Raw genomic sequence first — 27,115 nt, forward strand, 5'->3', positions numbered from 1 at the left:
ACAGTGTGCTATTTTGTGCATTTAAAAAGGCATCTAAGTTTTCAGGTAAACCACATTAACAAATATCACCTTGATGCGTATGCTGCGTTGGGGCTGTTTGGACTTTACTTAGGGCTTTGCAAGTAACCCTGTCTGCAACCTGGCTTTATTTTTCTAGCTCCCTCAAGCATCCCAATGACAACAACAACAACAAGGAAACACGCAATATCTCATTCCTTTATCTGGCCCTTGCCTTGGCTATAAACCTCAGGAATTTCTTTGTTATTGTGGCTCCCAGCCTACCATCCCTTCATTCCAAACTTCCCTCCCTCTTTCCCCAGAAAGAAAAGATGATCTCTAGAAACGTAAACCCGGAGCTGAAGGATCTCAGGGGGTCATCCTTCCTGTCGAGGAAGCTGCTTTTTGGCACTTCCTACTCCTAGAGAAGAGAGGGAGCGGATCAGTTTCAAAGAATGCTGAGAGCAGACGCGGGCAGTTGATATGACATATTAATGAAAACAAAGATTAATACCATGTGACACTGTTGCCTTGCAGTACAACTGGGAACTAATGAGGCTAATGAGAACCACATTTTTGTTTGAGAGATTAAAATTTAATCACGGCTGATGTCAGAAATGAATCATTTAGCATCCCCCCCCCAGCGCATTAAGGTCTCCCCTCCCTGCCCTGGGCTGATGTTTGCTCAGCAGCCACCCAAGGGGCCGACGCAATCACCTGGCACTTGCTGTTCTCCTTCCTCCATCCGTGAGACCATAAACATGTATTCTGGGGGTGAGGCTGCTGCTTACCTTGCTTGGAGTGGTTGGATTAGTTGCCGTAGGGTGGGTGCTTGGGTTGGAGCGAGGAGTGCAGGTGCTGCAGGATGTCCCAGGAGGTTTGAGAGCATCCCTGCCCCTGTCCTCTCCCAAACCTGTGCGTTGGTCTGTAAGAAAGGGATCGAGAAGCCAGGTCCAGCAATGGCATGAATACAAGGAGCTCCATGTGAGCAGCGCTGCCAAATGCCTCGCGGGCTGTCATGAAATGCTTCAGTGGAGTCTTGGGCTGCCTCAGCTCTGCTTGCTGTTTGCTTCCATGGATAGATTCTTGGGGGAGAACTGAACCATGGCAAGTGCAGCTTGCCATTGGAACACATTGGAAAACAAGAGAAGTGGCTTTGGTGGAATGACATGCCAAAGTTTCTTGAGCAACTACAGTGTGGGAGATTGCAGTATTGACCGAGGCTGTGCATTTATGTAGCAAGCAGCACCTTTGCAGTGAGTCTTATTTAAATAGTCTGGATGCCTGTAGGAATTCAAGTAACTTTAAAAAGAAGGACATCGAAGAGGAATTTAAATCCCTGGAATCAGTTGGATGCAGTGATTTGCTGTGATTATTGGCTTTACTTTGCTCAATAATAGAGCACCTCTGGATTATTTATTATTTTTAATTAATAAACCGTGTCTTACAGCACTGTTAGTTCACTGTGTGCTCAGGTGTTGTGCTGAGGGTCCCATGCAGCCACATGTGTGTAGCTGCAGTGCCCTGTGTTCAGCAGCCTCAGCATCAGGCTGTGACCTTCAGCCTCCTCAGCGAGTTGCAGCCATTGCTTCTGTCTGAACGTGCCCTGAACTTGATTTCACGAGAAGAAATATAAGACTTCAGGAGCGATCAGAATGGGATATGGAATAAGGCAGCTGTGCAGGGAGTTGTGTGTATGGTCAGATAATGACACTGCACTGTTTCCTTTGCAGGAACTGTTTCTAGCTTGCAGTCGCTTCTGCAAATCACAGCCGATGAGAAAACGAGAGTCCAGAATTATCATCATGCTGTGGTTTGTGGCATGGCTGCGTGGTGTCAGATGTACGGGGCTTTGCCAGAGACTGAGACAAATATATTTTTAATTGCTTATTATCTGGCACATCCAGTTGCCAGCTGTATCCAGTATGCAGACTCGGGTATTGATTCCACAGCTGAAAGATTTAGGAAAAGAATGAATAATGTGGTTTTTTTTTTTTTCATGATTTTATTTTATTTTTTTTTTCTTTAAGCTGTAACTTGCCAAATAGTTCCATGTGCCCAGCCTGGTCCAGCACACGTTTGTGTTGCTTCACTCATCTAAGTTCCCCAACAGCTGTGGTTAGAAAGAATGCGAATAGAGAGGTTGGTGCAGCCGAAAAGAGGCTGAGGGTCAGGGAGGGGTCCTGGCCTGCTGGAAGCTGTTTGCTGACTCCCCTAAGGGTCTGCACCCAAACATTTACACTTTGAGAATGCTTGCTGTCGGTGGTGCAGCCTCTTTGCTGGTCTGGGGTTACCCAAAGCACCAGAAAGGTGTAGGGCTGAGCTATGCTGCTGGAGGGAGCTTCCAGATCAGTCTGGATAAACAGTGGTGCTGTCCTGGGGAGTGGGAGGGAAGTGGCTGCAAAAGCAAAGCTCTCCTGGGGGAAGACTCAGCGGTAGGAAGGAGATGGAAACTTGAACTGAAATAACTCATGTCTGTGTGAACTTGGTACAGTGCTTTCACTGAAACACATAACCTCCTGCAAGCTGCTTTTAATGGGGAATCTTATGCAGTTGCAGGATGGTCTGCAGAAGGAGATTGGGGGGGGGGGGGGCAACATTTAGGGATTAATTCAATGCAGTGGTTTATTTCCTCAAGGAACGGAGTTACTGAAGTGCAGTTCTCAGATTTTACCTAGCAGTGTGCTGTGAGCTGAAACACAAAACCTGTCTGCTGCAGCATCCCAGAGAGGCAGACCTGCAGCTTTGTGTCACTCCTGTGCATCAGTGTGCTGCAGCACGGCTGCCTGGCATTGCACGGTGTGATTGCACCGAGCTGATGCTGACACTCCTATTTTCCATCAGTGCCTGTGTATGCTGGTTCTGCACGTGCTGTTTGAGCTGGCTCTGCTCAGGGTGTGCAGTGGTTGGGTGCAGTGCTGCTTCCTGCTCCTGCTCTTGTGTTTTCTGCTTTGATCCTGGTGGAAGGAGCAGCTCGGAGTGGGCTCCTCGAGACTGCTGCTTCAGCATCGGCTTCTGGCACTGGAAGGATTCATCTAAAGTCAACATTGCTTGAATTTGGCCAGTTCTGCCATCGTGCAAGGCAAGGACGCGTAGTGACTTTAACTTTGGAGATGAGCACAGGCTGCAGACTTGGTGAAGCTCAGGGCTTGGGTGATGTGCATGTGGTCATGTAACCAGCCTCGCTCCCTGCCTTGTGAGGGGCAGATCATGGCACCCATGGTTTCTCATCCACTGCTCCTCCCCAGCTGTGCTCGGGCACCTTTCCCAGCTCCAGGCGCACACCCAGGCATAATCCTCCCCTTCGAGCCCTCTTTTATGATGTTATCCCCGTTCCTTCCATTGAAACGTGGATGTTGTAATTACAGAGCGCAGGATCCCAGTTTTTAGAGATCTGCAACCACAATAAAGTGAAGCCAGAAACCAGACGAGTGGTTTCGTTTACTGCCATTCTAGCTTATTTCCTCCCCCCGCAACCGCTGTGCAATGCTGAAGGCTTGGCAGCAACTGAAACCAGCTGTCAATAAGGTTTCCTACCCCCACACTTTTAAGTTAATGATGTTCTGAAATTAATGGTGCACTGGGTTAATTCTGTCAGCTCGTTTTGATGGACAGTCGGTCTCTTGGAAGTGATGTGTGCCAGCTGGCTTTGTTCGGAGGCAGTGTGCTGGAGAAGTGGATTCCCAAGTGCAAAGCACTGTGTGTGTGTGTGTATATATATCTGTATATACATATAAAAACATATAGAGAAAAGATGGGTTTTGTCCTGAAGTGTTTATGGCTTCATTTTGCTGGGTGCATTGCGATCACCTAGTGCACTTTCAGGCACATAATTCCATCACTTTTAGGAGTGCCGTGTGTGGGATAGCAGCAGTGAGTTCTGTAACTTTGCCCTTTTTTCTCTCCTAATGCAATCACAGAATCACAGATATATATGGACTTGTGGCTGGAGCTGAGCTCTGTCAGAGCTGCGTTGTCACTGCTGCCACCTTCCATGCCTGGGCAACACCAGCGGCATGGGGACAGCAGTGTCACCTTCCATTCCTTACAGGGAAGCAGCACCACATCTGTAGGCTCTACCTGGTTTCTCTTGTGCAGAGGAGCTGCTGTGGCAGCATTATGACTGCAGGTTTTGGAGCTGTATCCTGGTGGAGAATAGAAGCTGCCTCTGTACTACCCAAAAAGCTTTCTCCCCCATCCTAAGCTGTGCAGTCCAGAGAGTAAGAGATTCATAATGGAGATGAAAGTTGACATCTGGGTTCACTTTCTGCAGAGGATGTTCTCTGTGGAGAGCAGTGAGAGAAGCTGTTAACACCAGCTGCAGGCTGGGGATGCAGCCGTGAATTATCCTGCCTGTGGAAATCCCTTTGGTTGGAGGGGCCCTATAGGGCTGGGCAGTGCCAGGATATGAGTGGTGGGTAGGACAGCTTTTTGATTGTAAATATGGATGCGTTTTTCTAGCAGGCATTGGGAAATGTGAGTTTTCTGTCTGTTTTAATACTACTTATTAGTAGGCTCCATGCAGGAGGATGTGTTGGTGGGGAGGGATGCAACTTCCTGTAGTTCAAACCACACTTTGCTGTGAGGTTTTGCTTTCCAGGAATACACTACAGATCTACACTAGAGCTAGAATTAATCAGCATGACAATGTGATGAAAACAACTTAACCCAAGTATTTGACCGTGTTTATGATACCCAGCTGATATTTTACAGTCTCTCCGAGTGAGACATGAGATTTGTCTCTAATGATGAATTGGGGCTAATTAGTGTTTCTCCCACCAAAGAGCAGGAATGGTATCACACTTCTCTTTGATTTAGAAAATATGAATGGAACACACTTTGAACTTGCAAAACTTGGGGCATTAACAATAAGCGGATCAGAAATCACAGCACTGGATACCTTCCCAAACTCAATCAAATCCGTGTTTTCACTTACTGTTATCTCTGGGTGATATTTCAGACTTTAGGGCAGGGGGTGATGAGATGGAAGTGTTTCTTACATAAAGTATATGTCTGTTTACTCCATGTAAGAAAGGAAGAGAAGGAAGAACAGTCATTCAGTTCCAAGCCACAGTCAGAAGTCTAATAGATTTCAGTACCTGCTTGCTTATAGCAATGAAAAAGCCCTTCAAGGAGATGTGATGCTGTCAGTGTTCAGAGTTGGCCGTTTGGTTTGGGCTCTTTGGCGTTTACATCCCAAACTTCTTCAGAGAAGTAAATTCACAAGTGTTTGCCTGTCATCGCATGACAAGTCCCGGAGCCCGGATTGATGTAATCAGCAACAGACACACGTCAGAAAACGGAATGTGGTTCAGAAGAATCCAGTGTTTGATGAATCCCTCACTTGGTGTGTGTGTGTCTGCGTGTGTTTCAAATGAGCCTCGGGGGGTTCTTTCCCTCTGCCAAGAAATAAGAATGGTTGGTGTCAGTTTGTTTCGGTGCGCCACAGCTGTGGTGGAGGGCGGTGAAGCTGGGTTGCCCTTCATGACAGATATCTTTATAAAGAACAGTGTTTGTTAATGAGGTTAAAACTAGCAGTGCATTTTAAAGTTATAGCTATGTAGATGTCGGTAGACCCACGTGAAACTGTTGTTAAATACGTATCATATCATATCATATCATAGTATCATAGTATTGTGCGAGTGGGAAGGGACGTAGCGAGCTGCTGAATGAATTTTGGGACTGTTCGAAGTAGGCCCATGTAGGTATAAAGTTTGTACACCTGAATAGGACGTTTGCAATCAGAAGAGCTTTCTGCAAACTGCAGTGCATTGAGCTTTGTGCTGATCGCAGTGTGGGTGCAGCTGGGTTGCCTCCTGCTGGGAAGCACCTGGTGCTCTCTGTGCCTTGCAGCACACAGCCCTGCAGCGCACTGAGCACCAAAAGCAAAGGTGAGGGGCTGCTCCATAACAGCTTAATTTAATCCCCAAGAAAGGAGTTGGATTTGCTCTGGTGTTTCAGGCCACAGGGCGCCTGGAGCAGCAGTTTGCCACATGGTGCCCTGGGCTGTGCATTGCATGGGGCGGGCGTGCAGCCGTCCTCCTTGGCAGATGGTTTGAAATCCAAAAGCTGTGTGAAGTTTGGACTCAGTGTAATCTGAGGCGTAAGTCCCTGTGAGCAATTAACTGAGTTTTTAATTACTTTTGTTTTTTTTTTTTTCTTTCTCCGTTTTGTTTTGCAGGTATTCCTTTGGTAAGTGAATAAATACAAGAAACAAATCTGCAGTAATAATTTATTGGTGCATTTGTGGGTACGTAGCTTTTACTTTCTCCCTCTGTCAAATGTTTACATTTAAGGTTGTTTTTTACTTTCTGCCTTTTATTTCTTTTTTCCTTCTTGTATCCCCTTCAGGGATTTGCATCCTTCTCCTTGTTCAGAATGGCCATGTTAACAAGTTCCAAGTGCACCTACCATCTGTGTGTGTCAGTGAGGTGATGCTTCGCCAAACGGAGAAGCAGAGGAGTATGGTGAATTGCTCTCCCCTCTGTGTATTTTAGCTCATCACTCCAAACTGGTGTGGATATTTTAACCGGCTGGGCTTTGCCATGAGTCCATATTTGTATTGTGTTAGCGACGGCACCCAAGTTTTAACCCAAGTTATTTATCTGCTGTATGTTTCCTGCTTTCACCAATGGTTGTACAAAAGCTGCCTTTCCTGAGTGGCGTTTTGTGTTTTTGTCCCTTCTTTGTGTCCTGACTGGAGAGCCACCCTATGAAGGTTTCTGAAGCCCTTTGTACGCAGTAGGGTTTCTCCCTTCCTTGTTTTTGGCTTAAGGACCATTTCTGAGTGAGATGAATGAGATGTAAATCTTGAGCTACTTTTGTTAGAATACAGGAAAACCACAATATTTTTGTTATAATATAGCTGAAACAACAACACCGCCATCCATTGCTGTAGAAGTACATTAAATATTGCTGAGCTCTGGGAAGCCTTCTTCTTTGGTAGCATCTACTTCAAAGCAGGAGCTTTAAATAAATAAATAAATAAATAAAAATTCCTGGAGAGATCTTTGGAAATGCTGACTGTTTCCTATTCCCCTCCAGGAAGCATGCTTCTTTTTTTTTTATTTGGATACATCTTAGAATGGATTTTGGTAGCCTCTATTAAAACTGCAGGCTGTCTCTATGAATTTTAAAGAACTCCCGAGTCTGGAAATAACAACAAGCTGTTAGGCCAAATGGGATCAACTGGTATTGCCACAGGTTCTGCTCTTTGCTCTTACTGCTGTCAGGTAACAGTTATTAAAAGCACACCTTGCTTGGGGAATGGGCTGCAAGGCACCGTGCTGGAGGTTTTGCAGCGCAGAGCACCAGCCATGTTGGGCTGTTTGCTTCTGAGAGGTGCTCTGTGCTGGGAACCTGGAGTGGGCTCCAGCCTGAGGTTTAGAGCTGGTCTGAAATTAGCTGAGCTGCAATGATTTCTTGGCTTTATTTGTTGTTGTTCTGTGTTTGACTTCAGGTGCAGCATGGTGTGTTTCATAAGCACGTGCTGGTTCTGTACCAGATCTGTCCCAATGGGCTGATGCAGCTTAGGTGTGTGGTGTACCTGGCCCCTTCTCATGCTGTTCACTGTAATGCAGTGCTCTGGGGGTTGAACACAGACTGCTTGCTGGCTGCAGTGCTTGAAGATGCTTTGGTCCTTCCTTGCTGAGCTAGGGCTGCTGGAGCCTCGAGAATGGGTAGAGATGCTGCCTGCCCCCAGCACAGCACACCTGCAGGCTGCTCTGGGAGAGCATTTCAGCCTTAAATATCATCCTCAGAGCCAGGTCTGGCTCTGGCTGAAGGCTGCAGAACCCAGAGACCTGATAGAGAACCAGCGTAGTGGAAATGCTGAGTCAGAACTAGGAACAGTGATTGAGCACCTGGTAGGAAGGCAGGGATAACCCAGGGCAACTCAGGTGTATGCAATGTACCTGGGTGACCAGAAGGGGTGGATTATTGGAGATTCCTGCATACCTGAGGCCTTCTGAAGGTAAGCAGCTTCTTCCCTTTATTTCTGTGCCCACAGCTGTTGCATTTCAGCAAATTTTCACTTGCTGTAGCTTAGGACCTTGCTGCTTTGCTGCCATTGCTACGTTTTCCATTGTGTTACAACCAGCAAGGCCAGCTTGTTATCCTTCTGAAAGTCTTTTCTCTCCTTAAAATTAAGGGCGTCTTTTCTTCTGGCATAAAGTGAGACTACAGCTGCATCAGCAGATCTGCAGTGCTGACAGCATGGCTACTCCTGGCTCTTTCTGGGCAAGGGTATGTTATTCTGGAGCAAGAGTTCCTGGTGGTGCTTCTGTCTGAGACACCCTGAGATTTTTCAACCTGGTTTGTGCAGTGATTTAACATCTTTGCTCTCACAGGGGCTTTGAAGAAGGTGATGCTCCTGTACAGGGTTTCTCGCCCTCTTTCTTTTGTTCTTACTACATTAAGTAACTCCAGATATTCAGAAGACAGCTTGACAGTGCAGTGCATGGTCCGAGGTGCTGCAGCAGTGCTGCGGTGCTGTGGGATACCAACAGAGAGCCGAGCAGAGCTGCAGAAGGGCTGCGAAGATCTCAGTTTGCTGCAGGCTGCCACATCTCCCTTTAGAGCAGAAATCCAGGTGTAGTGTGGGAATGTGATGCAACCGTTTGCAAAGATTCTGACTCCAGGTCGCTGTGTCTGTGCTCATCAGACACCTCTCAGAGCAGCAGTTTGAATTCCCAGTAAGGAATATGCAAAAAAAAATCAGAAATGTGCCTGTTTACCTTTGGGCTATCAATGGGCTCATTAAACAGAGAGGATTTGGGAAACAGCTGATCTTATTTGACTCTTGATGCACAAAAGTGTCCTATTTGGAGCCAAAGCAAATGTTTCCTTGGGGATGGTTCCAGAGAGCCTCGCTTCTATACTCTGTGCAGGCCAACTGCATGGCCAGAATTGGAAGCATGCTTTAAAAATAAGAGCTTTTTTCCTCTTGCACTGAAGTATCTTAATTTTGGTGTGCAGGGAGGACAGTTAGAGGTTCTTTGAACGTCAAATTAAACTCCAAATTTTTTCTATCCCCTCTAAACATGGAATAAGCAAATAATAAACTAGTCCCTATCTCTGCCTGCTCCCGAATTTTGTGTGGCATCTGTTATCTCAGAATTTAAGCTGAAGTGTGTTTTGATTAGAGGTAGAATAAAAAGTTGAGAGCGGAGTGTATGTAATTCTCCATTACTTGTTAAATCCTCACTCTGTACTTCAATGCAAATTGTTCCGAAGAGAATTTTCTTTTAAAAGGTCTTCAGGGATCTTGAATTTTAGATGTGCATTGACATAAAATGAAATGTTAGAGTGCACAGCTGGGGTTCTGGCTCTCGCAGTGTGAGATTGAGATGTTCTCCTTTGTGAGCGTGCTTTTCCAAAGGAAGGGGCTGAAGTTTTCCTGTGAGTTCGCACTGCATTGTGAGCAGAGCAGTGGCTGCAGAGGAAAATGAGAGTTGGGAGCACTTGGGTCAAACCTCGCTTGTGCAAGGCTAAAACTTAGCTTACAAGGCTTGAAGTTGGGTAAGTTGTGGGCTGAGCTGTGCCCTAAGCAAAGCCACTCGTGCTTGCAGACCTATCTGCAGCGCCTGCTGATGGGGCTGAGATGACCCAAGCATCACGGTGAGCAAATTCACAGGGATGCAGAACACTCCCTGGTATTCCTGGAGAGCTTGGCTCGATGGCAGCATGAGGCCTTACTGAGTTCTGGGGAGGAGCAGTGGGTCAGGCACCCAGATAGCTGCAGTGCTGTTCCTCATCCTTCCCTGCTGTGAGGCGAGAGCTGAGCTGGCTTAGTGACTGTTCCTGTTCCTGGCCATTACCGTGATCTGCTGTTCCTATTTCTCGTGTAAGAGTGGGAAACTTTTCTCTCTGTCTTATTAAATCTATTTTTCAAGCTGTCACTTAACCAGGTCTAGTGACAGAGTCGGATGTTTATGTGGCCCTGGACACTTGAACTCTGGTGTTTTCAATCACAACAGCACCTTTTGCCAGCCGTTGTGAATTAAATACTCCTCGTGACCTTTTACCCTCGCCGCTCTTAAATTCATGCTTTAAAAACAGCTTAATGAGGGGTTTACTGGCCCAATTGGAAGTTTTTATTAAAACCTATTAGTGTGCTGGAGTAGCCTGCCTGAAGGAAACGATTAGCCCAAAGCAACTAAACTCGGAGCTGGCCTCTAGTCACACCAGGTTTTCCCTAAACTGTTTCCAGACCCACGTTAACCCTAACACTGCAGCCTGCATGGTATTCATATCCTCTGCTTTAATTTATAGCTTGTCTGATTCTCTCCCCGGCCTTTCTCCATGTTCATGAGAGCGTTTTGTTTTAATGTAATTAGACCTGCATTAAAGGGCAGTGTGCCTTCATCCGGGCCTCTCTCTCTCGTTTGGGAACCTCAATTAAGCAGGAGTCCTCCCCCCAGGTGTGTGTATGAGGACCGGAGCAGGGATGCTCTGGGGCCCCGGGAGAGCTTCATGTGCAGAGCATCCATGGGTGATGCTGGGGATTGCAGCGGGTAGTGCAGAAGGTGCACACCTTGGGATGGCACGTGGGAGCAAGAGTGGAACCCTGCTGGCTTCTGCTGCTGGTTTCCCCTTGGAGCCATCACATGAGCTCCAAGTCTGGCTTCATTTTCCAAGCTGGGCCAATGGTGCTTGCCTGTTTTAAATAGGTATTTACAGCGCTACCAAAGCTCTGTAGTTATTGTCTGAGTATTCTTGGGTAGATGTCTGTGCAGCTGAGAGTAGCAGGCAGGGGCTCCTGCTTCAGCTGAAGCAGCTCGTTAAAGTTGCTGCAGCAAGTCCTGTGCTGTAGGAATGCAGAGCAGCTGTCACCTTTGTGCACATTCCCCTGCGCCCCTGTGCTGCTCTACTCATCTGGGTTCCTGCAGTGCCTCCTCCCCAAAAAACAGAGTCTTGGAGAAAGGACCTTCAATTCCTTTCATAGATATCTCTTTGGTGGGGTACCTTGTCTGTTCGTGGATGTCAGCAGCAACTGATCCAACAACATGAAATAATGCACTATTTGTAATCTAAGCTTAATGTTTTTCTGGTGGGCTTGTGTTGCCTGACTGCTGTTCATGGCACATCCCAGTGCCCAGGAGCCACTGCTGTATGCACTGAATGACGCCCGACAGGCTTTATATTTCTGTAACTTTTCATTGCTGACCTTCAGTCAGGGTGAGACATGGACACACTTAGAAGACTTTGTTTTATCCTGGAAAGGAGCTAAGTTCCCCCATAACGTGATTACATATGGTCAAAATGTGCAAAAAACAACCCAGGATGTTTCCCATATATGCACTAGATTGCTGTTTAAGTGACAGATTTTGGTGTGAGGTACGTTTTGAGCATCAAAAAGGGATCTGTAAACAAAGCACAAACCAGAAAGCAGCTCAGCCCTCCTGTTTCCTGAGCATCACCTCCTGCCTTTCCTTCTCCACATGTGGGTGCACCAGCCTGGGAAGGCACCTCCTTAAAAGAATGTTTAAGGAAAAATCTGCCATTAAAGTCATTACTGTAAAGTACTGCCTTTGATTGCGGCAATTATGCAAATGATTTTTAAAGGATAAAACACTCCTTAACAAGGACTGATGGAAATGGCGAAGCTGGAACGAACGTGTGACTTCTCCAAGCACCATTTCCCTGCACAAGTAATTCTCTCCCAGCAGTTTGCCATGTTGCTTGGTTGCCGACCTGTGTAAGCAGTGCCGGCCCGCGGATGTGATTTTATTTTCTCTTGATCCAGGAATGTAAGTGGGTGGAATGGGAACGCTGGTCTTGCAGATACTGGGAAGCCCTTTCCCTAAGCAGATTGTTTCTCTGCTGCTCTTGTGGATGACTTTTGTCCCAGCTTTAATGCAAAGGAAACAAACAGAAATGCTTTCTGCAGGCAGAGGTTTTCCTTAGAAAAAGTGAAGCTGGATTTGGGTGCCGAGCAGGAGCAGGGCTCTCCTTAAGTCAGGCTCTTGCCTTAATGCATTGCTGAGGTTGAGCTAAATCACACTTCCATATTGAAGTCGGATCCTTGTCCACCATGATTTGGGAAAACGTTGTCTGGACTTAATGACTGCATTGTGGTGTAGCTGACAGACCTGCATCCTACTTTGGAGTCTGTGCTGCTCGTGTTTAGCTTAAATGTAGCTTTTAGCTGGTGGGGGTCCAGTGACACAGCTGCATGCACAGATCTGTCTCAGATCCATGGCAGCGCCTGGCTTGGCTGGAGCAGGTGTTGTGATTGACAGTTATAACCACAGCATCTGCTTGTGCTAATGCGTGTGCAAATAGCCGAGGTGTATCATATTCAAAGCATCATAACCTCTGCATTTTCTTCTGAAATGCATTGTGGGGGGCTTTAATGTGCTTATTGCCAGTGGTGTTGATGTCTCCCTTTATCCTTCTAACAAGGATAAATAAAATGAAGAAAATGTCTGTGTCTCTTTATTTTAAATCTGGGCATCTCAGTGATAGGAGAAAGATAATGCAGTTTAGTTCCCTGTATTTAAGAATGCATCTCCTCAAACACACACCTGAGCTCAGTACTGGTGCTGACTTTGTGTGCCATGAAGCTGATGCTTCTCCTTATCTCATGGCAGCATCCCCGTTATCTGCCCTCGTGAGCTTATGCTGGCTTTGCATTCAGCCTGTTAACCTGTGATTTGGTGCAGTATTCTCAGTTACAGCTCCCTATGCAGAAGACGTGTTAGTTCTTTATCTCTAGGTATGCCTATTTTTAGTGTCCTGTTCAGAGAGGTGCAAATGAACAATAGCTCTGACTGATCCTCCTCAGTGTTTTTGAGGAGGATTGATGTCCAAACATTCCAGCTCAGACTGATTGCTACTTGTTTGTGCGATAGGAAGGCATTTCCTTTGCCAAAGGATCCCAAACCTGTTCCAAGCTCACAAGAGGTGAGGGAAGTGCTGCCCACTGCTCGGGTGATGGTTAGCACGGCCTCATAATGCACGTGGGCAGCACGTTAAACAGGGCAACCTGAACACAATATCCACTTGTCTGGGGAGCTTAGGAAGGTCAAATGTAATTACCCAGTTGGAGTGTGGCTGGGCAAGTGTGATTAATTCCCTACTCCCTTGGAAAAGCCCCTGGGAACGCTAACGACTTCAGCGCTCAGCTCTGTGCATTGCTCAGCAGAGCTTCGTTGGCCCTGCCTGGCTGCTGCACTGCTCTGCTCGCCTTCAGGACTGACCCAGCACGAAGGAGCAGCAGGGACACGTGATGCAGGGCTGCAGCACAGATGGGTTTGGGAAAGGTAACGGGGCAGGAGGGAGCACCCTGACTTTGCTCAAGCTGTGGGGTGATGGCAGAGGACCTGAGCTTTGTTTTGTTTCTGCCTCGTTATGGGTTACGGATGCTTTTTCTGCTCCTGAGCAATGCTTTCCTTCTGGCTGTAGTGCTCACTGTGCTACTGTGTCCGAGCTGCTCTGTTTCCTGCTGGTGACCTGGGCTAATGGCAGCCTTGTTTTCCCCACAATATTTGCAAGTTGTCACAAATGCTAAGAGTTGGGATGGCCCCAAGCATCGTCTGTCTTCTTGGTTTTACTTGTTAGAAAAAAAGTCAGGTCTGCTGTGATTGTGCTGTGAGCCAAATGGCCAGCTAAGGTATTACGCACCTGGAATGTGGGAGATGGTGGAGTTTTTAGCAAGAAGGACGAGCTGGGGAGAATCCAGGGAAAACAGTGGGTTAGCTCCATGACACTGTTGGCTTCGGCAGCTGATGCCTCTCAGCAAGGGGCTACTTAAACTCATTGCAGTATTGCCAAGCTTTTGATGGCGGAGGATGGGAGATGGGCAGAGCTGTCTTCAAGGCATGCCTTCATCAGGAGTTTGAGCCTGGCAGGGCAGGACGAGCTTTGTTTTTATTTTTCTGTCTTTTTCTGAAGTCAAATAAACCTTGATGTTCAGAGTAATCCCTGAGTAATAATAATAATAAACTAAAGGACATCCAAGGGACTGCTGGCGTTTTTATTTTTTCATTAATCATGCTGTCATTTCTAATGTACACCTGATTTATCTGTGTCTGGTTAACCATTCAAATGTCCTTTCTCTGACCTGATCTACACCACCTGAAGCTTTTATGGCAGTAATTTATAGAGGATGATTATAGCTCTGAATGAAAGGTTTTGAGCACTGTGCTCATTGGGGACGGTTTGGCCCTGGGCGGCTGTTCCCCAAGTATATGGCAGAACTGCAGATTGAAGGACTGGGGCCGCGGGGTTTGGTATCTCAGAGCTGGGCATGGGGCTGTGTGGGGACCTGTGAGAAAGGTCAGTGAGAGCAGGGAGCTGACTCTGGGACCCTTTGTAAGGAGCCCAAATCTACTGGGTTCTTCTTGATCCTTTATTCTGGATTTGATGTTGGTGTTTGGCGCTTTTAGTGGAGCTCCATAGATTTTGGTTGCTTTCTATGAGGAATATTTGGCCAGAAATGCGCTGTAGTTGGGGTTGTATTAAGCAGTGTAGATCTTTTGTCTTTTTAATTGGCGTAGGCTTTAAAACAACTCACTTTTGGGAATCATCAACAAAACTGCAACTTCCCCTGAGTGTCTCTGCAAGATCCTAAGTGCACAACCACAGGTGTAGAGGACCATTAACAGCACTGAAATGGAAATGGCATTTCTGAAGGAGGAAGAGTGCTTTAATATTGCTATTTATCTGTAGCTGGCAGGAACATTTTTGACTAAGCATTAAAACCCAGTTAAATCCAGCAACCTGACCAATAGAACAAAGGTTTGGTTTCAGGACATGCATCCTTGTGTGCTCTGGTCTGTTCCTTTTGTCTCCCTTTTTCTTACTGGGAAGAAGAGGAAGACTGTGCTCTTTATTTCTTTTAAGGGTATTTGTTTGGCTGCTCGATGGTACTGCGTGCTAACAAAGCTACGTATCAATGCTGTGTATTTCTTTGCAAAACTATTTTGATGTTTATTGCGTTTCTTATGTTCCCTCCACATATAAAGACTATTGGAAGCGCTGGCACTGGGTAATGAAATGAAAGGCAGAGGTTAAGTTTGATCTCCTCCTGAAGTGCTGGAGCCCTTCATCTCCCCGTGGCAGGAACAGACTGTCACTCCTCGCTGTCTTTGCAGAAACTGATGCAAAAGTAAGTGACCACATGAAAGGAACTGCCCAGGGATTTCTTGTTAAGGCTCCTTTGTCTGAGAATGCTGCTTCCTTGAAATGGAAATTCTTTGTGGGAATGCAGCCGTTTGGAGAGATTTCTGGATCGGGGAAATTAACTTAATATATTTGTCTTTTTAATTAAAAAGGCAAGTTTTGCAGGGCAGAGTGACGGTGTTGGTTCCACATAGAGCAAAACGTGTGCTTGTGCATGCAAGAAAAGATGGAGCTGCAGCATCTCAAAACCAAATTGAGATCTTATCCCTAGGCTTATTAACAACTGCATTTCCTTACCTCGTCCCTTGCTGAGCAAATTGATCTGTGGGAAGAACACATAATAATGACCATAATAATGACCATGCGGTGGTTGTGAACTTAAATCTTTGTACAATCTGTGGAATTAAACTTCTGTTTTTTTGGAGTCGAATGAATACATTTGACCGCCTCCTGATTGCATCCACCATATTCCTTTAAACTCTTTACAATAGGAAAAGAAAAAGGATTTATTTATTTTTAGTCTAGCAAAATGATTTTCTCATGGGTTTCTCTTCCGTTCCTAAACTGGGTGAAACCGCAGTGCGAAGCCATCCTCTTCCCAGTCGTATATAGGAAGCGAGCAGGAGCCAAGGTACATATTTTATGTTAGTCAGAAGAGATAAGTGTCAGGATTTCAAAGTCAGCTCCACCTCACAGCTTCCAGCTCTGCAGTGTTGGCAGTGCCTTGGCTCTTTCACCTCGGCTTGGAACAGCTGACGTTTCTATTGCAGCTCCCTTGTATTTTCATCTCCATTTGTGGTGGTGTTCCTGCGTGCGTGCCAAAGTTGTCTGAGTCATAATTCCTCAGTGAAAAACCTCACATTTTGGGGAAACTGGTAGCAAGACTCAGGTGGGTGATGGCTGCGGAGCTGCAGGCATGCTGCTGGGGAGGGCAGTGGATGGAGATGCTGTGCTTTAGCATCGGCCAGTGGCACCTGGTGTGTGCTTTGCTGACCTTGTCTTCTGCATCCTTTTTCTCTTTACATAAAACGGGGACAAGGCTTTCCCCAAGGTTCTTCCAGATTGACGTGTAAAGCCACTACTGAAGAGTGAGCGTTTGCTGTTTGGGTAAGGTACAGTGCTTAGAATAACGTTTTAGTTCTGGGGTTTGGACTTCCATCCTGTGCTTTGAGGCTTTTGGGTGATATAGTCACTGTTAAAACTGGTCTAAACAGTTCTGGGTTACAGAGAGGCAGGTAGCTGAGGTGGGGAAGTCTGGGGTTACTTCTTGATTTACCATTTGTAACCAGTGTTTCTCAGGGAGAAGTTGGAATTCCCAAAAGAGGGGGTGAAAGGTAATCTGTGCAATAATAAGCAATGAGCAATCTCAATAAGGAATGTCAGGATGGCTCTGTTGGGTAGAGGCATGATGAGCAAGGTAAGAGATGGAGGCTGAAGACCAAGGAGGGCCCATCCATCCTGGCTTTTGGGTACCTTGTGATCTGTCCTGCAGCTGCCTGTGTGCTGTGAAGTGGCACAGCTCTGGTAAATCCTTGCTTGTCTTTTGCAGTGTTGTCAGCCCTGTAGTGAAGCTCAAAGTGATTTTGTTGTTATTGTTTTAAAGAAAGTGGCTTGATTTCAGCCTGTGGGAATATGGAGTCCTCTGAGGTCTGTGCATGGTATATAGATAGTTAAGCAGGGGAATTTGGCCAAGGCATTCTGGCGCACAGCTTGGACAGTTAGAGTAATTTATTATGATATTTTCCCATCTGTTTGTTATTATTAAATATGGAGTACTGGTGTTGCGCAATCTTACCTTTTGGATTTATATCCAGAAGAAATCAGTGTATGTATTCTAGTTTATTTTTTAAATAGCTTTTAACTCTTAACTTACGGCTACAAACAGCGTTTTGAACTTCTGCTTTGTGACTTTGAAGTCAAATGAAATTAGACTCACGACACATGTCACTCTCTAAGGGTCAGCACTTTCTGGTTGGAAAATTAGCCTGTACACGGATATCTTTCTTGAGTGTTTTATTTCACTTCTAAATCCTCAGTTACCAGCAGCTTCTTTTATTGCTGGAGCTGTGCTTGGAAATAGTGGGGTTTTCAGTTTTGTGTCCTTGGCGTTGTGCACAGGGAAGCCAGAACAGTCAGCGTGCTGCTGGGGCCCCAGGGCAGCAGCAGCAGGTATAAAGCTGCTGGGATATGGCAGTGCCTCCTGGGCTGCTGCTGCCCATGGGAGCTGTGTGCAGTGGCACGGTTTTGTTACAGCCTGCTTTGAAGATGATCCCACCAACCAAGGATAACTGCCAAAAAATCTGTGCTTTGAGTGTGCATCTATTAGAGGAGGGTCTGGCTGATGGTGCAGGAGGGCTCTGCAGTCCCTTGAACTCCAGGCGTAGTGCAGACCTGGAGCTGGTGCTTGCTGTGTTCAGCCCCTGCTGGCATCAGCCACAGGTGCTCCCATTCCCACCTGCATCCATCCTGCAAAGCAGTGCCCATCTGAGCTCTGTGCCACATGGGAGCCCTCATCCTGGGAAACAATCAAAGCGCAGGAATGGAAGCTCAATCACCTCACAAGTGATTGGATTTTATTGTTGTTTGTTTGTTTGTTTTTAACTACAGGAATAACTCAGTATTGTGCTGAGTTATTTGCTTTCCATAGCTGTAAATGCATATCAAAGAGCTGCAGGACTATTTTCCGCATTGGCAGAGGTTTTAAGAAGTTTCATCTTCACTCTGAGCCTATCCTCCCTGATAGCTGTTTGCAGCGATACACTGTGCTAAACAGCTATTGATCTCTTTAAAGGGCTTTCTATTCCGCTGAGCAGCGCTGCAACTATTAGAGCAAAATAACTGTGTGTGTAAAGCATCTTTTCTTAAACATTCCCACATGTAGCACCGGCTATTTTATAACGTCATTATTTTGACAAATAATGCAGATGCCTTAGAATTGCTCTTGGTCCTCTTACTGTGTTTGAAATGAGTTTTAAATAAAGCTTTTTCTTTTCCCCCCCCTCCCTCCCTTACATCCAGGGACTTATTGGTGTGAGCATTGCAGAGCCTCAGGTGTGTGATAAATCACTCCAGTAAGCCTTCCCTGTGCTCAGGCTACCTTCCCACATGTTTCCACTTAGGAAGCTCCAAGCCTTCAGCTTTACTGACGAGTCCCTCCTTAATTACTGAAGGTTCACATCAAAGAGTGGATAATAACTTCTGTTGGTAAAGGAAATGCATTCTTCGAGCATCTCTCTCAGAGGTGCTTCCATCCAGTTGTAACATCAGCATTTAAGCAGGATATTTTGCCCTGCTTTGCTGGAGCACTGATAACCATTGCAGTGGTAACCCTCCAAGCAGGACCTGTGATTTTGCCTTTCCAGGTTGGCTTTGCAATGGGTGGATGCTTACGAGCTTCACAGTCCCTTGTTGGGTAACTCTTTGTTCTGGAGCACGTGTATTTTCAGCCTGAATTAATAACGTTGTGGATTGAGGGCAGGAAAAAAAACAAAAAAGCAGTGATTAATTCATATGTTTCATTTTATGCACTGAAGTCATTTGGATTTCCTACAGCGGGGAGAGCTGGGTCTTGTGGTATTGGGACATATGTGAATAGCTGTTTAATATCAGTTGTCACTGTTGTGTGATTTTATTTTTAATGTGGTTGATTTCAGTGGTTTATATAAAAATTAAAAGGAAGAAAAATAACAAAAAAACAAAAAAAAAACAACCCTCTTATTCAAATTAGAAGGAAAAACTCTAATGACATGCTACAGAATATCCTCGTGAGTGAATCTGATGTCACCCCTATGGGAAATTCACCACCCAGGCTGCAGGCAGCACCATCACGGCTGACTGTGCTGGGGTGGCAAGAGGAGAAAGGAAAATGTTGCTGCACGCGGTGTTACGTTATCGTGCGACCTCGGAATCCTTCCAGCTGGCGGCTTCTCAGCACAACTTGACGAATGGTCATATTTGCAGCAAAACATGTTACTGTTCTCCTCTCCTTTAACAGGAAGGCTTTGTGATGTGTGTAGCTGAGCTAGAGAAGGGCCTTGGTCTACAGTTGGTAATAGGTGTGCAGGAATGCCCGGCTCCGTGTGCTTCATTAAACGGCCAAGGCGCACTGTTAGAGGAGCAAGGATGTTGTTTTTGCATGGTTACATGATCTGAAGTTGTGTGGGCACTGGGACGTCTTTCTCAGTGCGTTGTCCATGCAAACCCCCATGCTCATAGCACTGCTTGGTTTTTTGCACCAAACAAGTGTTGGTTAAACCATAGCTGTCAGTTTGGGTGAGCTGCTTTTGTGCTCCGACAGGTTTAGCTCGCGATTACAAATGGAGCAAAATCTGAATTGCACAGAAACTTACTGTGCAATCGATTGTGTTTGTAGCAGAGAGGATGAGGAGTAAATGATTGTTGAGAGCTGTATGAAGCGGGGAAGGGATTGATGACTTGCAAAAATGCATTGGGGGGGGCAGGGTAGTGGAAGCCTTGCCAGCTGATTTGTTAGCAAGTTTGAAATGTAGGATTGCATCCTGTGACATAGTGGTGGTGGTGGTTGGTTTCTGTTTGTTTTTGTTGTGGTTTTTCTTTTTAATGATCTTTTGGCTATAGGAGATAGGAGACGGGGCTGGGTTTAGGGTTGTCTGTTACTGCTGTTTTGTTACTTGCTATGGGATGTAAATGTGATTAAAAACAGAATGGTAAAGCTTAAAGCGTTAGCTATTCTTCATCACATTACTGTGGCAGGAGTTTCAGGATTCCTCCATAGCTTTCTCCTGCTCTGCAGATGTAGTGGCAACAGTTGTCCGGACGCTGTAGCTGGAGGGGGTGGAATAGCCAGGGACAGAAATAATTAGTGTGCTTAATTCCCTGCCAAGGGAAATTGATTTGATGGATGGGGCAGAAAAAAAGGAACTAAGAACCCTGTAGTTCTGAACCTGCTGGTGCTGCCACTGCATGTGACTTGTGGGCAGGTGATGAGGCTTTGCTGCTGTAGTATTCCAGCACTAGCTGGCACATCTGATTGCTCACATAACATACACTGCACCTGTGGGTAGTTAGTTAGCTTTACCTCCTGTGCCTTGTGGGAGACGGAGGGCTAGGAAAGGCTATTGCTGTACTCCTGGAATGTAGTTAAGACTTAGAAGATTATTGCTCTTCCTTTAGAACTCAGATATGTAGGGCTTCAAGGAACTCTTCTGTGCCCCTTGGTCATGTCAGTAAAGCTGTGCAGAGGCATTCTCAGAGCATGTTTGTTGCATGTAGCTGTGGGTGTTGCATTGGAGAGGATCTCATCACCTTGGCTGGATTTCAGCCACAGCTGGGATGGTGACGGCTGCTGAAAGTCCATGGCAGTGAGAGATGTGGGCTCAGGAGTGGTCCTTCAGGTCCAAGGCTGTGTGCTGGGATCACAGCCAGCTGTGCCAGACAGGAGGCTGGATTCTCACTCGTGATAATGGAAAGTTGGAAGGGTGCAAAGCCACACGCTGCACTGATGGAAGGACACAGGAGGGGTGGTGAGCTGAGGCAATGGACATCCTAAAGCCGCAGTGGAGGGCCAGCTGTTCCCGCAGCGCACGTGTTTGGTCTTGCAGACATTTCTGAGGAGTGCAATTATGCAGTTACTTTGCCTTGGGTAAATACAGATTTCAGCTAGCGCAAGTTTGAAGTGGATTGTAATTGTGAGAACATATATGTTTTAATTTCCTTTCCAAGGTTTTCTTGATCGTTCCCTTGATACTTTTCCCATCAAATTTTCCTCCTGACAGTTGAGTGTGACAGCTCAGGTCTTGAGTGCACCTGCTGCAGTCCCAAGTGAATGTGGGCTCTCCAGCTGCTTGGAGGGGCATGCGATGGAAGGCTGGCAGAGCTGTGGGGGCCTGAGGCAGCCTATGCTTTGCAAAGCTTTTCTCCTCCCCTTCCCTCATAGGGTTCCTTCATGCTCTGCCTCTGTCCCCCCTGCTTCCTTCCCTGGTGGTGACAGTACAGTGGTTGTGGTGGGTCCCCACAGCCTCTGTCTGCCTCCTGGGTCTGCTGTGAGCCCTTATCATAGGATCTTGTATTTAGTTAAACAAAACAAAGAAATGATGAAGCCATGGCTGTGCTTCCAGCCAGGCTGGTGTCACCTGTGTGGTGGCAGTGGGATGCCTGTTGCCATGGTTACCCAATGCTAAGCCCCCCTTCCCACCAAGCCAGGGCTCTGTCTGTGTAACCTCCTCATTGGCCCCAGGGGTCGCACTGTGTCCCCAGCCCCATAACCTGCATCTGGGACTTCCCAGCTCCTGCTCAGAGCCAGGCTGTGCTCAGCGAGGCTTCATTACTTTTACCAAGAACACTTCAGGGTTTCCTTTACAGCCATCCTAAGCAGTTAAAACAGTGAAACCACAGCTGTCAAAATAAATAACAGTGCTCTGTGTTGCTTTGTCTTTTTGTTTTCTTATGGTGCTGAAAGTTGCTTATTCCTAAAATGGAATCCATGGCGATGTTAGCAGCTGCTGGCTCTGTTAATGAGGGTGTCTGTCCCAGCTCTTTCCAGCATCTGAGATCTCCAAGTTTAACAGTGTCGGTACGTGTTGCAAGGGAATGTAATGGCTTGTTATTAAGAGCAACCCTTAATGAATGCCTCATCTGGTTGTTAATCAGCAGAAACCTGACTTACATTTACCCTTTTTATCAGCTGATAAAACAGGGTCAGAAGTTGTGTTTTCAATGCATGTTATAATTGGGCACTGATTCCTGTTAGTTTGTTAGTAGCGAGCCAGGCTTCTTCACGCCAATGTCTGATGCCCATGGAAGTGTCTCTGGGTGAATGCTGTGCACACACATCTCAGGGCCAAAGTCCGATATTGACAGGCTGATAAAAAGAGCCCAAAGAAATGACCCGAAATCCTCAGACTCCTGTAGTTCTTTATTTCCCCACGGTGTGTCCTGATGAAGACTGATGGGCAGTTTGATTGAGGCAGAGAATTCCTGTAACCCTTTCTGCGGGATGGAGGAGAGGTCATCGTGTGAAATCTTGGCTGCAGACCTGTAGTGTTTTGATTTGCTTTTGCTCTGCTGAAGCTGAAAATGCTGGCTTTGGAGCTGAGGCAGCTCTGCTCGGCCCCTTACAGATCCACAGTGCAAGAGTCGCTGTGGCTGGAAAGAATTATGTTAAAGTATTTCTGATTTCTTGTATTGTTTATAATTTTCAATGTCCTGTATGTCAGCTTAGTTGTTCCAGCACTGGGTTCAGTGATTGCTGATCCAGTTCAAACCCTTTCTTTGTGTCAGCAGTGGGATTTCGGCACTCAGATTGCTTGGCGCGTAGTTCAGGCCTCTGGACATCAGCATTTCTCTTTGTTTATGTATTTGCTCATCCCTTTGTACTGTGCAGGGAGAGAACAACTTCCTAACACCGTTGACTTTTTGGCACTTGTCCCGTAATTGCTAAAAAAACTGCTGCTTCCTCCTACGTATCCATCGGATCTTTTTAAAGTCAGATGGGTTTTGAAAGCAGCTTTTTGATTTCCTGAGGTCCGCGTTCGGTCTTCCTTCTTCCTGCTCCTTCTTTCTTCCTTTGTTCTTCGAGGTTAAAGCTGTGGGTGTTGAGGTCCCATTAGTCATTTTGGCTGCTTCTGAGCTCTTCATGTTGAAAAATGCCTGGATGAAACCATTCCTGAATTACAGCAGCTTTATACATCACTGGGGTTTCGTTAGTTGAGTTACTTCAGAGTGATGCTGCTGAATGGTGAGTCCCATTTCTTTTGCTGGGGCTGAGGGGATGTCTTAAAGGATGCAGCAGTATCAGCTTTCTTACTGTAATCCCTCGAAATAGGCTTAGCTATGGGCAAAGCTAGAAGCAGAAAATCCATATTAGAGATATTGCAATGTGTTTTTGTCATGCTGTCTTGTATAAATAGTGTCCAATGTTGTTTTTGTTTTTCTTTGTTTGGCCTTGAAAGGTCACAAGTGTAAAAGACATGGAAGGATCGTAACGAAGTCCCACATGTGGGTTTAAGTAGTTCCTGGACTTTGTTGCAGCCAAAAGGGAAGAAGCCCTTTGGTCCTTCCCCTCCTGGTGGCTCAAGCACTGCCTCTGCTGGGTTAGATGCTCATTGTCAGTAGGAGGAGGGCTGTGTGAGCAGCAAACCTGAGGTCTGTAGGCGTCTGGTGATGGGTTGGGTAGGAAATGGTTGTGCTGCCTCAACCATGGCAATCATCTCTGGTCTGTGCAGTGGTAAGAACAGCACATATGAAACCAGTGTGCAGTGCCACTGTGTTCTCCTTTCCTCTGCGGCTCTCCTTTACCAGCAGGACCTGACTTTCTAGGATTGCATTTTACAGAATCAAAGAATGGCCCAGGTTGGAAGGGACCTCAAGGATCATGAATCTCCAACCCTCACCACAGGCAGGGCCACCAATCTCCATGTTTAATACTAAACCATGCTGCCCAGTTCAGCCTGAAAGCTAGCTGTGACCTGCCCGTGATCTTCTCACTTCTCTCCATTGAGGAGACGTACCTTGAGACAGGTGGCTCTGGTTTGAGATTAGTGGGCTCAATACTGAGGTTATTTTTCCTACTTGGTATTCTAAAGGCGGTAAGCTCACTAGAAGTCTTGAATGAGAGATCTAATTCAAGCAGACAGGGAAGTTGGATGAGAGAGTCGTCCCTTGGTGGGTATTTGTCATCTCTTGCAGATGCTGGTGTTAGAACATGTGCTCACACCAGGCTGAGATGTGAGCTTTTAAGGGCAGCAGGACCCTCACGTGATACAACGGGTAAAGTTTGTCTAATACATTTTTATTTCAAGACTCAATTTGTCTGCTAGCAAAAGTGGTTGCCAGGTGCTTTCATGGTATTGGTTTTAATTTGCTCTTGCTTGAAGTGTACAAGCGGGAAATGATAGTTTTGAAATGGTGAAGAAAGCAGGCTGGTTGAGCTGTTAGGCTCCTATGTTGCCATGCTAACCATGTTAACAGCTGCTAATGGTTTCTTAAGCTGCCAAAGCAGCCCGAAGATAGATTTAACACCCAACAGACACCTGTTTTTAGCAGTTCAGCTCCACAGGCACATGGCACAGTACTGCAGGGGTCCTGTCTGTATAAAGAACAAATAAAATGTGTTCAACAGGTTGCTTGAGAGTGGAAATTGCTGGCTTTCTATTCATATTAAGACTTTCTTGGTGCAAGAAGGAAAGGCACATTGAGAATGAGCTTATGCTGAAGGAGCTGAGCCCTGGAGATGAGCACCCTTATTTCCTGGGTTTCAGTATCCACTGCATGATGGATTTCAGGCTTTTCCAGTCACAGAACTGGAGTGTATAGTGATTGCTGACTGTTCCTGACCTCTCCTTTCTGTTCTGCTGCTGTTCCAGCTCTGTTCCTTGGCATCTCCTTTCAGTCCCTTCCCGTTTCATTTACAAAGTTATATGTGTGGCTCGTGCTTGCTGGACCATTGCAGGATGCTCAGCTTTCCTTCTCCCTTCATCTTTGTGCCCAGCTTAAGGCACTGTGACCTTTGTTCAGATTTATTGCTGGCCATCGTTGCCCCTGCATGTAATAAACAGGGGGGTATGGGGAGAATCCCAAGCTGCAGGAGGTGAGTCCTGGGGAGCTGGCAATGCTGTTGTTAATGTAGCCCAGCACCAATCTCAGCCATGACTGCAGCAGGATGGTGGGAAGCTCTGAGAAGTCCCTGTGAGCCCCTCCTGATGTTCATTGCCCTCAGTTCATGAGACTGTGTGGTTCCAGCCTTGTAGCAGCTGGCCGTGAAAAGGATTTGAAGGATGGTTTGATGCTGGGAAGGCCAAGAGCAGGAGAGAAGTGCTGGGCAGTTCTGGGTGTTCTTCTTGCCTTGGTGGCCACTCCTGGGAGGTGCTGGTGGGTTCATAGGAACACACGAAAGTATTTTTTTGTTACTTTTAAGACAGAGTAATTAAATACAGTATGTACAGATCCCTCAAAATGACAGCCGCCCACAGAGCTAAAAACAGGAAATCCATTAACTTCATTATTTAAAAAATAAAATTAAAAAAAAAAATCTTCCCAACTGATTCCTCTGTCACTTAAAGTTCTGCATGGAAGGAGGGCTAATTTAACGCTGCATTAACTCACTGTTATCACCCTCCTGTTACCTAAGTAGTTTCTAATGACTACCCTGGAGAGCACTTGGAAGCTTTTAAAAGTTTTTATGCTAAATTTTTTTTTTTCCTTTCTTTCTTTTCTGTGTGATTTATACTTTTAAGAACAAAAGTTATTGGGAACGTTTTTTTCCAAACCTTCCAACAACATTGAACAACTCTTCTATTGCCTGCAGAAACATGAAGCATCTCCGGTCTGAGATCTCTGGCAAGCAAAACTTCTGAAACACTTGATGCACAAGGGTGATGTTCTCAGAAATGAATGGGGCTGAGTTTTGGCTGTGGGATGCTGGTGCACACCTTGGGTTTGGGGTGTTTGCAGCCTGTCCTGGGGCAGGAGCAAGGCTGTCTGCTCTCACCCAGGATAAGATGGCCAAGGACTGTCCAGCAGCCCTCTGAGCCAGGGCTGTCATGGCTTTGAAAAGAGACCCCAGGGGACGGGCGGCTGGGAGAGCTTGCTCTTTGTTCTGAGGTCTTTAAGTGAAAGGCACCACCAGGCTGAGAAGCAATAAATCATTTTCTTTCCTCATTGTCTTTTCTTCAGAACTGTGTCGGACTGATATCTTTTTTTTTTTTTAAATCATCTTTCCTCCTTTTTCCATCCTGGTTAAGATGGACTTCTGAGGTCAGCATCTTTTGCACTTGGGTTTTTTTGGGGGGCAGGAGAGCGAGTACAGAATGAAGGGGTTCTTATTGCTCTGCTGTGTTGTGCTATAGCGAAGGGGATGCAGGGTGCTATGGCTGCCTGGAATTGTAGTATCACTGCCTGGGAGATATCCACATGCATGGGATTTGAGAGAGTTTTAAAGGAAAGCAGGGTTCTTTGGGTTGGTAGTGAGCTGGCTTTTCAGAGCTCTGAGTTGCAAGCTGTGAGTTTGGAAGATGCCTGTGGATGGATTTGCACGCAGTGCTGATGCTGTAAACATGGCTTTTCCTGGGTGTCTGGAAGACCTAAATTAAGTTAAAGCTGAGCCTTGTGAGTGTGCTCTGCAGCTGATGGAGGAGATCCAGGGCTGCTCTGTGACATTACTAGCAGGTTTTCCACTGCATCTCCAGGGCTTCCTTCTTGCAGCCCAAGCTCTCGGCATTGAACTGTGCATGTTCAAACTTACATAGCGCTGCTCCTGTGGCTTTCTGATCTGTTCTCTCCAGGGTTGTATTGGTGTTGTTCTCTGTGTCCTAAGAAAAGAATGGTGTGTTCAGCAGGTGGGAGTCAAGCCATTGGAGGGAGCCCTGTGTGACAGCCAAAGCCATCTGAAACTGGTGATAGTGGTGTGATGGGTTTTGGTGTGGAAGGTTAAAATGGCATTTGTATTTGGCTGACGTTTGTAATTAGCACTTTAACTTGTTAGAGGGCCTATTGGGGAAGCAATTTGAAATGATGTGGCTCTTTACAGGTAATATCTGTCAGCCTGGTTTTTTGCATTCCTTCCCTTGGCTCTGTGCTCCTGCAAGCAGGAGGTTGGGAGCAGATGGGGGGCAGGAGAGGAAACGATGGGGAGGATTCTGGGGATGAGTGGTGTGAGAGCAGCCTGTGGGGTGCAGTGCTCAGTGCTGGGCACAGCTCTGCCCCCGTTGGTTGAGCTGCTCGTTGTTGTTGCACGTGCCATCCTTAATCAGAATATCCTGAAGCCATCAGCCAAACCCAGGCCGTGCTCAACAGGTGTTTTAATGCTGCAGCGTAAATTATATCATACTACATTTCAGGGAGGTAGGGAGGAGAGGCTGAGGAGCAGTGAATGTAATTCCAGCATAAGTCGGTCAGTATTGGGTGTCTTCCTTGCTTTGACTGCCAGTGAGTGTGACACCCAATATTCATCGGGGACAGCTGCACTGTGCACTGCATGGCTCTGCTGCGTGCTGGCTGCAAAGAGAGCCATAAAATG

At 46.4% G+C, this 27,115-nt stretch overlaps 1 protein-coding gene across 5 annotated transcripts in view; it reads left to right on the forward strand.

Moving 5' to 3' along the window:
- Window positions 1-27,115, forward strand: part of LMF1 (lipase maturation factor 1) — a 175,225-nt gene that overhangs the window by 14,999 nt on the left and 133,111 nt on the right. Inside the window, exon 3 of one of the 5 annotated variants that reach the window (XM_072349084.1) lies at window positions 6,179-6,189. The exons of 3 other annotated variants lie outside the window; for them this stretch is intronic. In XM_072349084.1, the coding sequence (XP_072205185.1) occupies window positions 6,179-6,189 (11 nt within the window). Of the gene's footprint in view, window positions 1-6,178; window positions 6,190-22,605; window positions 22,838-27,115 lie in introns of those variants that run through there. One more of the 5 variants, XM_072349079.1, reaches the window with a different exon arrangement.

Source organism: Excalfactoria chinensis, chromosome 14 (genome assembly GCF_039878825.1).
Source record: "Excalfactoria chinensis isolate bCotChi1 chromosome 14, bCotChi1.hap2, whole genome shotgun sequence".
Taxonomy (NCBI): Eukaryota; Metazoa; Chordata; class Aves; order Galliformes; family Phasianidae; genus Excalfactoria; species Excalfactoria chinensis.